This window comes from Poecile atricapillus, chromosome 5 (assembly GCF_030490865.1).
Source record: "Poecile atricapillus isolate bPoeAtr1 chromosome 5, bPoeAtr1.hap1, whole genome shotgun sequence".
Lineage (NCBI taxonomy): Eukaryota > Metazoa > Chordata > Aves > Passeriformes > Paridae > Poecile > Poecile atricapillus.
In genome coordinates this window covers 39,083,739-39,097,408 of record NC_081253.1, presented here as the reverse complement: position 1 = coordinate 39,097,408, position 13,670 = coordinate 39,083,739, and the positions used below count along the sequence as shown (strand labels likewise).

The 13,670-nt window shown below is 46.3% G+C and overlaps 1 protein-coding gene across 1 annotated transcript in view; it reads right to left on the bottom strand.

The window, feature by feature from the left end:
- Window positions 1-2,209: 2,209 nt before the first annotated feature.
- TRPM8 (transient receptor potential cation channel subfamily M member 8) overlaps window positions 2,210-13,670 on the bottom strand; it is a 30,627-nt gene continuing 19,166 nt past the window's right edge. Inside the window, exons 17-25 of the mRNA XM_058839779.1 lie at window positions 12,330-12,421; window positions 11,461-11,599; window positions 10,548-10,719; window positions 10,219-10,396; window positions 7,661-7,851; window positions 5,847-5,946; window positions 4,709-4,742; window positions 3,500-3,586; window positions 2,210-2,291 (exon numbers count right to left, since the gene is read on the bottom strand). Coding sequence (XP_058695762.1) covers window positions 3,536-3,586; window positions 4,709-4,742; window positions 5,847-5,946; window positions 7,661-7,851; window positions 10,219-10,396; window positions 10,548-10,719; window positions 11,461-11,599; window positions 12,330-12,421 — 957 coding nt within the window. The 3' untranslated portion in view covers window positions 2,210-2,291; window positions 3,500-3,535. The remainder of the gene's footprint in view (window positions 2,292-3,499; window positions 3,587-4,708; window positions 4,743-5,846; window positions 5,947-7,660; window positions 7,852-10,218; window positions 10,397-10,547; window positions 10,720-11,460; window positions 11,600-12,329; window positions 12,422-13,670) is intronic.

The window sequence follows — 13,670 nt, the reverse complement described above, 5'->3', positions numbered from 1 at the left end:
CAGCAGTGCCCATCTACCCTCCTTGAAGGTGCTCACACCAAGCACTGGGCGCCGGGCCCGGGTGCCGCTGCCGCGGCAGCAGCCGGGGCCGAGCTGCTGCGGGGAGGGATTCCGGGCTTGTGGCTCACCGATGAACCTGATGGCCACTGCTCGCAGGGCCTCCTGTGGGTGCTGCAAGTACCGCAGGGCCTGGTGCAGGTACTCGGCCGCTCGGCTCTCGTCCTGTGCCAGCTGGAGAGAGCGGCAGGAGGGAAGCTTGGCGCGGGCTCTGCCCCTCGGCCGGGCGCTGCCTGCGGCCAGCCCCGACCTCCCGTGCCCGCCCAGCCCTGAGGCACCGGGCAGCAGCCGCTGGCGCCGGGCTCTGGAGGGGTCAGAGGGCCGGCTGCTGCCCGGGGAGCCGCGGTGCCGGCCCGCCCCGCAGCCCCAGTGACTCGGGGCTCCATTGGCACCTGTCTCGGGGCCACAAGAGCCTGGAGAAGAAGCCGTGTGGCCCAGGGATGGGAGCGGTGTGTGGGGCGCAGGCTGGAGCCCCTGGGTGCAGCACTGGACACGGAGTGACTCCAGAATTCAGACTTTACAGAACATGGTTTCACAGTTATATACACACATTTAAAATCCAACAGCTCTCTAGAGCTACAGGCACTCACAAGTTTTATTTTGGAAAGGAGTGAACTAAAAGCCCAGTTTTCACATCCAAAGTATGCAAGTGATATGGAAAAAATTTCTGGAAATGAACCGTATCTCAGGAATTTATGATGCAAGCTAATTGCCACAGTAATCAGTCAAAGCCTGGCTCTTTTAGAAACTCTTCAGCAGGAAAACACACAAATTTCCACATCTAAACAAATGCCAGTGCTATTGTTAGTGCTGGAGCCCCCAGCACGATGTCATGCATACAGTGCACTTGGGTCATGAGATGCAAGGAGAACAAGAGCAGCAACCTTTCTGAAAGTATGATAAAGATATAAAGCTAGCAGAGTATTCATGAAGATCACGAGGAAAAAAGAGGGGAAGCTGTATGAGGAACAGCTGAGGTCAATTGGCTTGTACAACATGAAGAGGAGGAGAGAGGGGGAGGAGATCTCAGCATGGCCTGCATCTTCCTTCCAGGGCCAGGGGTTGGACTCCCTTGTGGGTCCTTTCTGCTCTGGAGAGCATATGATTCCATGGTTCCTGGCCACTGGGAACAAAGATGGATAAAATGCTTTGCCATGTAAATAAATGCCATTTGTAGTACCTTCACTTGGCTGTGCCCTCAGTTATACCACACAAAATGCGACAAAATTCAGCTACTATTTTAGACAGAAAACACAAAGCGCCACATCACCATATCAAGCATTGCTCTGTTTAAAGCTTCCAACCATCTCTTCTCCATTTCCACATGCAAACATCAGCAAAAGCATGTTGCTGAAGTCAAATGAATTCCAACATTCCCAGGATACAAATTATGACTAAAGAAACCAAGCAAGGATTGCACACAAGGCCTTTGGAAACACTTCCTAGATGAATTCAAGTCTCTCCCATGCAGGGCTGTAGTAGTTGAACTTCTGCACTGCTGCATGGTTCCACATAGAGTAGGAAGAAGTCCAGTGTTCCTGTACAGTCTGAAATAGGGACGCAGGGTTGGACCAAAGGGTTTCCTGGGGGAGATAATGCTGAAATCCACTGCATTCTAGCACACCAGCACTCCAGACCCCAACAGGTCTGACAGCCTGTGCAAGGAACAAGCGAGATCTGGCTGCTACAGGACAGAATGGGAACGGAGATGATTTCATTCAGACAAGCAATTAGTGCCTGAAGGAAACCCATGCACAGGCTCCCTTTGAGTGAAATGGAAAAGCAAAGGGATTTTGGCAACAGCAGCAGGACTCTCTGAAATAGGAGTGCTTTGCAATAGCAGCTTGCAAGGACTAATTGCTGCCACTGGACATTAGGCAGATGAGAAGAGTTTGGGTAATGTGGGAATCATGCCAGGAGATAAGCATTTGGCATCTCTTGTTTCATCACAACCTTGCAACAAGCAGAAAGGGCTGTTTGATCAACAACAACAAAAAAAAAAAAGCAAGAAAATCCTGCTGACTCCTGCTGAGACATTGACACTGATGTCTCTGTTACCGCCTGCTTGGGGATTACTGCCAGCTCCGAGCAATTATTCCTCATGAATTGGTACCTGTGTGAGGAACAGAAAGAATTGGAGAGTAGAGCTCCCAGCACACCTCAAGGCTTTGCTTTCATCCTCACAAAATCAGCTCAGGTGACTGACTGGATGCCTTGTCCAGGGGAGTGTGTGCCTGCCCATGACAGAGGGTGGAACTGGATGAGCTTTAAGGTCCCTTCCAACCCAAACCACTGTGATATTCTAAAATCTATAAGGAGAGGTCCCTTTCCACAAGCTCCATCATAAACTGCTGGCCCCTGTCCCCAGGCTGCCCCACTGCATTTAATTTAACCCGTTTTCCAGCCACACTGCAGCTCCTTTTCTGAGCTGGAGCTGTTTGAGCACACTGGACTAAATGGCCTCCAGAGCTCCACTATTCCTACAGCCTATTTTTTAGGCAACTTGGAGTCCAGCACATCCTAGAAGCAGCCCAGGAAAGGGTGATCCTTGTAGATTTTATTAGGTGGTTGCAAGCCATTAATGACTAAATGGAACTTAGGTCAAGTGAATATCCAGTTCTCCCAGGATAATGGTGAGCTGACTGGGGAATATTTGGCACAGGTTTAAGTTCTCTTGGACAAAACCTCTCTGTGGAAGAAGGAACCAGGCCCTAATGTCCAGGCTGATCAAGTTCTTTCAATTATCTCCTTCAACAGTTACACTTCTTAACCTGTTGTCTCTAAAGATGACAGTGCTCTCTGCATCTATCAGTATTCTGTCTTTTGCATCCCACTGGTATTTTTGGCCCCAAGACAATTCTTCCTCAAAACTGCAGCCAAAAGGACACAAGACTCATCACCAGACACTCAAGTGGACAGGAGGCTTTGGGTCATGTCTTCACACTGCAGTTTATTGTACAGCACACAGGGAGACTACAGCAATCCAGCCTAACACCCCACTTTGATAGTGGAAAAATAAACCTTACTCCTGCCCTCACTTCTGTCTTTGCTATTTGAGTTGCCTGCTCTTCAGGGTTAAAAGGTACCAAGGGTAACGGGATCCAACACAGCAGCTCCTCATTTTCTAGAGGGCCTCCAACACAAAGGCAACTAAAATAACCTTGGGTTAGTCACAGTTTTTCAAAGGTAAGTGAGCAAAACAAGGTATTTTAAACTGTGCCAAAAATTGATAGAAATCCCAGATGGAAAACTGTATTTTTTCAGAAAGAAAAACACAAATGAGGAAGTGAATTCAAGTCTCCTTTCTTTCCCAATCAAAACCAGACAATAAGCACACAAGCATCAGCAATTCATACTAACTATTCTTTCAAAGACACCAATTTGAGACCACAAATGCTGGTAACCTTTTCCAAGGCAGAGAATGGATTTATAGAGGACTTACCCAGCTCCAGTAGCTGCTCTTGGATTTCAGCTGCACTCATTTAATTTTACTGGAAATCTCCTTCAGAAGGCCTTTCAAATCAGAGAGCTTAAAAAAAAAAAAGGTTCTTTTTGTAAAGTCCATCTAGCCGAAGGAAAGCAATGCTAATGAGTAATGTAAGCAATGAGTAATTGCCTCTTCAAATATTACACCAAATGCAAGAGTGCTTAAAAGGACTCTGCCAATTACAGTGTTCATCAGGGCAATTAATGCAGTGAACCCTGATGCCTCTGTATTTCAGCAAGTTAACCAGCAGTTACCAGAAGTGAGAAGGAAGAGATGGGTATTTATTTTCAGGAGAGAATTAAGGTTAGCAGATCTCCTTTCAGTTTCAAGAGCAGCATTACCAGCCACAGACTCGCTCACCATTTCCCTTTCAGTCTGGGACACACACTATTATTCTGCAATCTAAACAATTTGACAGCAAGCATAATAATTACACAGAAGTGTATGTGGGTCTTTTTGCCTTGGAGCATCTCAAAAGTCTGTTCTTCATGCCAAAGCCACTCCCCACTTCAGAGGCCAAATACATAATTCAGTCAAGCCTCAGAAAATACCCATTGTGAAGGTCTTTTCAGCATCACAGTCATGAAAATATTATTTGCATGACAATTCTCAATGTGCTCTCTGGTAGATTAGTAGCTTTATATTGTTTAATTACCCCATGCCTACAGCACTAGAAGCTAAACTTGACAGACACCTTTGGGAAGGGGGTGTTTCAAGTGTGTGACACCCCTTCTTCCCATTGGTGTTTCATGGGCCTGCTACATAGATGAGTGTTGAGGTTTAGTCCGAGATGGAAATTACTTTTATTCTATTCCATCCCTTAAGGAATACTGAGAAACACTCCTCCAGTGCTAAGCAAGTGTCCTTCTGCTTCATCTTCCAGCACAGTATGAAGCTCTTGTGGCTTGGAAGGGACCTTCCAGCTCATTGTGTTCCACCCCTGCTGTGGGCAGGGACACAGGCTGCTCCAAAACCCATCCAACCTGGCTCTGGCCACTTCCAGGGATCCAGGGGCAGCCACAGCCTCTCTGGGCACCCTGTGGGGTCCTGGTGACAGTGACAAGGACTGCACCTGACTCTGGGAGGCTCATCTCCCTTGCCATGGCACACCCCTGCTTTACCAGACAGAATCACATTCCCCAGAGCAATGTGAGACACAAGTACCTTTGCATCCAGTTGTCTAAAGCGATGCACCATCCTGGAAGCAGATGGAGAACAGGGAGCAAAGGGATTAGTCAGATACCAAGGAAAACTTGGCTAATTACCACACCCCCAACTCCCCCCAGTGTTCCATCCTCCCAGGGAGGCAGGGCTGTATGTGATTGGTATCATTTTTAGTACAAGTAAGTGAACTAACACATGAGTTATTATTAGCAGGATGCTACTTCCATTTTCCTTCTCAAGACACTTTTTCTTCCAGTATCAAGGAGATGCTTTTGGTATTTGGCTCCAACACTGTGTGTCTCTGGGTAATCTTAAACACTTAATTTGTGGACAGCAATGTTCATGCCCACAGATATAGAAGGGTCTGGTTTTTCTTGTCAATTCCTATCAGCTCTCTCTGATTAAGGGAAACACTCAAGCTGCCAAAAGTTAGCAAAGTTAAGCAATCATACAGAGCAGGTGTTGTTCTCTAGCAGTGTTCTGTTTCCCTGCTTTCTGTTTATTTTTTCTCCTATACTATTACTCTGAAAACAGTGAGACAGATCCCAAAGGTAACGTTTTCAAGAGCTGGCAAAGAAACATCCAAGTCTAAGTCTCCAAGCTTCAAATACCATGATTTTAAAGACCATCTCCCCCTCCCTAGAGGTCTTCCCTACTCATGCTACTAAGTACAGATCTCCATCTGGAGTACTGCTAGAATGTCTGAGATTCCAGGTCTAATGGTAAACATTCTCTGCTAACTGTATAATCGTAGAATTATTTGGGTTGGAAAAGATGGAGTGCCACACCCACATGGCTTTTAAATCCCCACCCTGAGATGGGGGTGCCACCACGGCCTTGGGCAGCCGTTTCCAGGGCTGGACAACCCTTTCCATAAAGAACTTTTTCCTGATGTCCAACCTAAACTAATGCTACAAGAAGACTCAGCTGTGGCACTGCTTCCCATTATGAGATCTCAAAACACCATGAGGAGACATTTTCTTCTCTGCAGCAGACAACAAAGCATCATTTCACTTTAGAAATAAAAAGCACATTTATGTGGAGTTTATTTACTTACTCATTAGTTTGTAAACATTTAGAGCTGCTGAAAACTTGCCTTCACTAGAAATGCTCAGAAGACAAAGATGAGCAGACTTACTCTTCTGATGAATCATTTGCTTTTGTATTGATTTTGACGAGGTAATTTTCCTTCATGACAGCTTCCCATGCCAGGATTTCATTGTCCTCGTTTCTTGAGCCTAGGAGATGGATTTGAAGGGAAAATACTTAATTTGTCTTTCCAAAGCCAAGCTGCAAAAAGGCTGGGTCACTGTTTGCATTCAGAGGTTTAATGATTCCCTTCTCCACATCCTGAGCACTCGCAGCCCCACTGCCCACCCGTGTCTCACCTCTGACAGATGTGACACTAACGCCTTTCACTGAATGCTCCTGGCAACCAGAGTCACTTAAAGAGACAAAATATGAGCAAACAAAAAACCCAAAAACCTCCAAACAAACACACAAAAAAACCCCAAACAACCCAACCTTACAAGCTCCAAAAGTCTTTCTGGACTTGTTTTGCGTCTTGGTTAACACAGCTGCCTCTGCTTCAACAGGTACAGGACATTTCAGCAAGCTCCCGCCTGGGTTTGATCTTTCCATTTGTTTCTACATTATCCCATATTGGATCATTAAGTGTAACACTTCAGAACCACATGGTTTTTCACTGAACTGAAACACTCCAGAATGATGAAGAATTGTCTTCTCTAAAAAGCATTTTGTGGGGGTGCTGTAAATTCAAGAGTTGATAGAGAGGAGTCCACTTTGAGGCATCGAAGTCCTCCAGGGGAATACTTCAGCATTCTATCCTGTTCCAGGAGGATAGCATAATCCACAAGGGTTTAAATAAAAAAATAAAATTAACTGAGACAAAAGAAGCCCAGAGCTGGCAAACGGCTGAAGATGCCTTTCTTCCACCCAGTGCTCCTCTGACCTCACACAGCCCTCAGCTGTCCTCTCACATTCCAACAAGCATTTAAGCACCAGAATCCCAACCATTTCCATGAGAGTTAAATGGGGAAGGCAGAATTTTACAACAGTCATCAATGTGCTTCCTCCATGCAGTTCTCAGTTCCTATCATCAGCAAAACCACAGTCATTTTCTGTCTCTAATTAACTCTCCCATTCTTTCAGAGCTGCAGCATCAACTGTCCATCATTTGAGCAGGAATATCTCCCATCCAACAGTTTCCCCAGCAAGGAATCCACACAGCAATTTGGACAGCCAAAACAATTCAGTGCTAAGCAATTTTATACCCCAAAGCAGGCTCTTCCTCCTAAACTGGTAACAAATCCAGCTTCTGCTGCAGGGCAACAGGCAGGTTGCTAATGAACTCAACTTAGCCTCTCCCAGCTGAGAAAACACTACGTTTGCTGGGGAGGGGAGACAAGGTTTGTTAAAAAAATTCCTATCTGTGTCCTCTGACAGAGAAATTAAAGGAGAAATAGCTCGAGAACTGTCTTGCCACATTTTTGAGGTGGTTTGACATTTATCTACATCTAGAGGGCCAGGAAACTGTTTATTCTCTCTCAGTCACTCCCTCGCAAGCAGAATGAGTAACAAAAAAGCCAAACCCACAACCTTGCAAAGCTGGGAAACAGCAGAGGCAGCCCTAAAGAGTTTGGATTAATCTGAAGTCTTAATTGATTTACACACACAAGGCAATTCTACAGCTAAATGGCTTGGACAAGAGAGCACTGGATAAATCTCACTTGAAAATTTAAATCTTACTGAAGAGATTTCCAGCAGCACAGTAGATTTGCATCTACAGATAAAAACAGAGGTCTGCACTGCCCTTGGAAATTTCCCAGCACAGCATAAAATGCCTGGAATAAGCACAGGATGCCATGGAGGAACTGCAATGCACATGGCTGCAGAGATGACTTTTGGGCAACAAGGAAAACTCCAACTCACAACAAATTGATGGCTCTTTGCTTTCTTTGTTACAGCAGCACTTGAAGCATTTCCTCATCACCATGAATATGTAGGCAAAGATGACAAAGGGGAAGGGGATGGTCAGGCGACTGCAGTATTCCTGGACCAGGAAAAAACGCTGGAACTTCCACACCTGATCGTTGTTCTCCTGCACCGATCCAACAGTGTAACTAATGGGAAAGAGAAAACACGCTCAGGATTAGTTATTCACCAAAGAGCTGCATCAGAGCCAAAAACAGAGCATTCCTCTGCTGTACCACGGCATGGTTTTATAGTCAGAATCCCAGAGTGGTTTGCCTTGGGAAAGACCTTAAAGCTCCTCCCATTCCACCCCCTGCCATGGGCAAGGACACCTTCCACTATCCCAGGTCATTCCAGACCCTGTCCAGCCTGGCCTGGGACACTTCCAGGGATCCAGGGGCAGCCACAGCTTCTCTGGGCACCCTGTGCCAGGGCCTGCCCACCCTCACAGGGAACAATTCCTGCCCAATATCCCATCTAACCCTGTGCTGTAGCAATGGGAAGACACTTCCCCTTGTCCTGCCACTCCATCCCTTGTCCCCAGTCCCTCTCCAGCTCTCCTGGAGCCCCTTTAGGCCCTGGAAGGGGCTCTGAGCTCTCCCTGGAGCCTTCTCCTCTCCAGGTGAACACCCCCAGTTCTCCCAGTCTGGCTCCAGACCAGAGGGGCTCCAGCCCTTGGAGCATCTCCTCTGGACTCAGTCCAGCAGTTCCCTGTCCTTCTTATGTTAGGGACCCCAGTCATTCTGAAGGTGATGATTTTTATTGACTAGGAGGTTATTTAGTTTGTTCCCCTTCTTAGAGAGTAATCTCCAAATGGAAAGAACTAAGAGAGTAGAAAAAAATACCTTAAAGTTACAAATAAACTGTAAAAAGTCTGAATAGGAAGAAAAGACTCCATGTACTTTTACTCCCTCAGCTCTAAGCAATCTTCTAGCCTAGACACATCAGAACAGGATGCTTCTTCACAAGATCTTATTAATTGAGCAGATCACTCCTTTCTTTGGAAAAAAAAAACCAAACCTAAAATTAGAACACTCACAAAAATTTAAAAGCTCCTGAGATTTTTCGTGGAGGCATTAAGGACAGTCCAGGCACAGATTAAACCCATGGCACAAAGCACTGTATGAAGCCAGCAAAGCAACAACCACAGGAGCAAGGAGCTCCCAGACTGCCTGACCTTTCAGTATGATATTAAATGGCAGATGGATGCTCCCAAAATGCCCCTGGCTGAGAGCCTAATGGACCTTTACATGTGATAAATGAAAACCTTCACCTGGTATAAATTCTTTTTTTGTTTAAAAGATAAATACAACTGGCAAAAACTAGAGCATTTTTTACTGGCATAACAACAGCATAAACTAGCATTTACCATTAGGTGTTGTTAGAGTAAGTGTTCTAGCAAATATTGAAGGTTTTTAGGGTAGAGCTGGGTTACTGCTACATTTTCCTTCATTGTTGTGAGGTACTTGCACCATTTCTAGGGAGTATGAGCACACCTGCCATACAGATATGCTGTACCCATCCTGGCTGCCTTGCCAAAAATAACATCTCCCACTGCTTTCAGAGTCCAGGTCTGCCTGGGGAGAAAGGTTCAGAGCTGAGGGGAGAGCAACACCTAAATCTGAGGCATCCTCAATTTATCACACTCAAACATCTCATCTCAGGAAGCATTGGCAGTGTCATTCAGATGAGAGATCCTCCTGAACAGCACAGAGTCCTGTGAATACTCTTGTTGCCAAAGCAACTTCCTGCCAAGATAACATCAAAACACAAAAATTAACCTGGCGGTCCTCAAGAATGGCAGCCAGAGGGTTTGAGTTCTCTTCTTATGTTGTGAGTGAGTGTAAAGCAGAAAAGGAGCAGGGCTGGGAATGGGAACAGAGCCACAGCATTAATCCAGCTGCATTCCCAAGTGAGACATGAAGGCAACACACCCCCAAAGTCTGATACGAAGGACTTGCCATGATTAAATCAACTCTGTGTCAGAGCTTGCAAAGATTTCTGCAAGAAGCTAAGGAAGATGTTCTCTGCCCTTGCTGGTCTAGCGGTGATGGCACTTCTCAAGACCAAGTCCTTTTCTGTGTCCCAAGGGGATGTGGCCCATTGCCTGTGGTCTAAGCCAGAACAATAAATGGCATGTCCATCAAAGCAGTACCAGACCCATCCTCACCACACAGCAGTTCAGATTAATAAAACCACAGCATCCTGGAGAGTGACACTAACTCATTTATTCACTCTAGCAAGGTCCCTGGGGCAGCAACTCACACTTGGTAAGGCCCTGACCCAGCATCACCTGCTGGGTGACCCACGGGGGTTTGCACCATGCCCACCGTGCTTAGAGATGGAGGAAAAGTGCAGGCAGCAATCCCTCCCCAGGACACTGCAACAGCTTCCCCCAGGCTGCTGTGACAGATGCAGAGGCAAGGGCTGGCTTCCTGCTGTTTTTTCAGCACTCCACTCCCTTTCCCAGAGATGTGTCAGCACAGAGATGACCAGGTGGCTCCTTCGTTACGCACCCGAACATGGCCACGAGCAGGTTTACCAGGAGGATGTTGGTGGAGAGCATGTAAATGCACACAAGGGGAATGGTGATCCACTCTGGGAAGCGGGGCTGGTTGTTGGCATCCAGCTCCACGCACAAGGGCTTGGACTCGTTCCCAGAAAATGTGCAGCGGTCGAAGTTGTAGGTGGTACCTCAGAGGACGAGAGAGCAAACAGTGAGCCCCAGGTCCTGCCCTCATCTGTCCCTGCCTCCCCATTAGATTTGGGGGCAAGGGGTCAGCACAGGGCTGGACAACCTCTAGAAGGACAGAGCCTTCCACCCACCCACCCAGAAGATAAATACCATCAATGTCATCAGGGTACTGGCCAAACATGGCCAGGTAGGGCTCGTAGATGACCGAGCGGAAGATCCACTCCCAGCGGTGCTCGTTCTTCCTCAGGATGCCTTGCCTGGCCACACCGAAGGCCACCATCCACACAGCGAAGAGGAAGAGGAAGAAAAAGACATCTATCATCTGAAAAAGGACAGCAGGCATCAGTCAGTGCCCCACTGCAGGTCTGTTGCAAGCCACACACAGATGGCTTTTTGCTCCTAATTAGATCAACGCCTATGGTAGTAACTGACCACTCCCATTCAGAGAACTTCAGGAATATTTATGCAACCATAAAAGCAAGGCACGTTTCAGAACACAGGATCAGACAGGCTCCACAAAAGCCAGAACCAGGTAAAAGGACTGTGGCTCACCTCACCCCTGTGAGGTGAAAGCTTCTGGAAATGCCACTCTGGATGGCTTCAAACCAGCATTTACAGCCAGGCACTCTGGCCAATGGTTTCATCAATCTCTAGCACTGTATGAGAGGCTCCTCACCACCCCCTCTTCCTCAGGTACTTGTGTGATGGATGAAGCAGAGGAACAAAATCCTCCTCCTGTACAATCTGCCATCACTGTCTTGTTTGGTGAATGTTCATGGCAGCAACAGAAATACCAAAATATTTGAGGCATGGAAAACAAAAGCTACCAGGAAGCAAATTTCCTGTTCTATTCTTCAGCCTGATCCTTTTTTTTTTTTCCTCTTGACACAGAAAAAAATGCCCTGCTCTTAACTAGATCCCATTTAAATCTTAACTGTTTAGCAGATTTAACTTGCTGCCATCATTAGAAAACATTGATTTCACTCTTACAGGGAAAGGGGAAAAAAAAAAAAGTGTTTCATCATTTATTTAGACTCTCTTGAATAGCTGCCAGAAATCTTACCATCCTCTGCAGCATAATAATTTTGGGTCCTAGATTCCTGCTAACTGTGAAAATATGGATGAGCCTCAGGGTAAAAACTATGTAGTCCAAACAGAAAATTACTCTCCCGGAATACCAAGAGCTTTCATCAGAGTGAAGCCTGATGGAGACAGCAAAAGAAAACAAAGAGAGGCCTTGGGTGAATCATGCAGAAATGAGGTAAAAACACACTGAAACACTGAAATGGAGAGTGGGAAGTGAGTAATTGGAAAGCACAGCACAGCTGTCCAGGGCCCCATGGCCTCCCCATCTAATGACAGGTGACAGAGATGGTTAATGTACACCTTGTTTACACCCTTTCTTCCTGACCTGCATCATCCCTGCATTTTTTTCCCTTATCCTTAAAGCTATTGACAGCAAAGAAATTTGCACCTGGAGCTACTCCCACAGCACTCCAAAACTACCACAGTGAAACAACTGCTCCACTGCACTGAGGAAATAAGGGATAAGTTTCAGCTGACTTTGGGCAATTGCTTTGGAAAATGTGTTTCCATCATTTCTTTGCCATGGTTTTAAACTCACCCCATTGTGTGAAACATCTTCTGGGAGATAATGACATTGTTAGGCTGCTGTAGGGACAACCACAGTCCTCTTAGATATAACACAAAGCCCAGGTGGTCATACTAAATAGTCAGTAACAGGAGCCACAGAAAATCCTAAAGATCTCCAGACTTTTTTTTTTCCCAAAAGTCAACACTTGTCAGTATTTGGGGCCTTCATAAAAGGAATTTCATACACACATTTCTCCTCAAAATTTCATTTCAGGTTGTAGTCAAAACCCACCAAGGAAGCAAAGCGGTAACACGGACACTAGAGAAGGCACTGCTCACCTGAACACAATCCCTGCTATGAAGTAGAAGATTGCAAGGGTATCCATAACGTTCCACAGGTCTGAGAAATACTTGCTGCCATTCATGTACCACTGGGAAGGAAAAATGAAGAGAAAGTAACCCCCACACAGCACAGTTTCCTTGCCCAATTAACTTTTTCTCACACAATATTAAAACCAGAGTTCAGATGGCTCTCATTTTCCCCAAGAAAGAGGGGTTTAATGTATCCAGCAATGCCACAAGTTACTGGCAACTTGGCTTTTTGGGTCCTGGTGTTACCCAGGAAACACTGTGGGGGGAAAGGAGGGTCACAGTTTAAGGGCAGCTGATGCATCCTGGCTTCTCTCCCTTCACAGAGCTCATTCACTAAACTGCCCCCAGCCACATGCACGTGCTTTGGATCCAAGAGGCAGATTTAATTTAATTTATTCTTTTAATTACATAGCTCTCCATTTCTGAATTGCAAGCCTAGTGGAAATCCCTGCTCATTCCCAGACTGACTGGCACAGCAGCTTGGATCCAAAGTAACTTCTGGAATCAATTCAGAGGTGACTCATAAGGACAAGAAGCTTAATCAGGACAAACCCCTGCCAGGCCTGGAGAGATAAACTGCATCCCCAAACATCATTCTTTTTAATTTCAATTTTCATTGAAATAATCAAAGCTTTGACTGAGCAGTACTCTCCAATCTCTAACTAGTATATCCAAGGAAGGCAATTCTGCCCTCAGTAGTTCTGTGGGAACTAGAAATCAAAGGGAGTTTTCTCCTAGGTGCTGTCTCTGCCCATTAGCTCCCTAAATGAAACATCTGGGACTGAGGCACAGGTCAGTCCTCTGAATTCCAAGCAGTTCCCACTGCTGAGAGATGAAGGGCACAGAGGTTCTCTCCAGATTCCTTCTCCACTGGAGAAAACAGGGCTTTCCTTCACACCCCACCAGTCTACCCACTCACCTGGCTGAAGGCTACCTCCATGTGGCTAAGGACACAGCAGGGAAAAGGCCTCTCCAATTTCACTACAGCTCTAAAGGGGACTGGGAACAGCTCCAGCTACTTACAAATCCCTGGGACCACCAGAAAGGAGAGCAGGCCTCAGCCAGTGGCTTACAGTTCAGAGACTGCTCCAGAGCAAGGGCTGATTTCTCCCCAGAACTGGTTATCCATCTCTGACTGCAGCAGCTACAGTGGGACACCAGGCAATCTGCTCTTACTTTGCCTTGGATGTGAGAACAAAATCTGAGATACCCCTCTTTTTTTTTTGTTAATTATAAAGGACACAGACACAGTTTTGGTGCAGAGTTAGACCAATGCACCCACAGTCTATCTCAGGGGAAGCCAGGGAG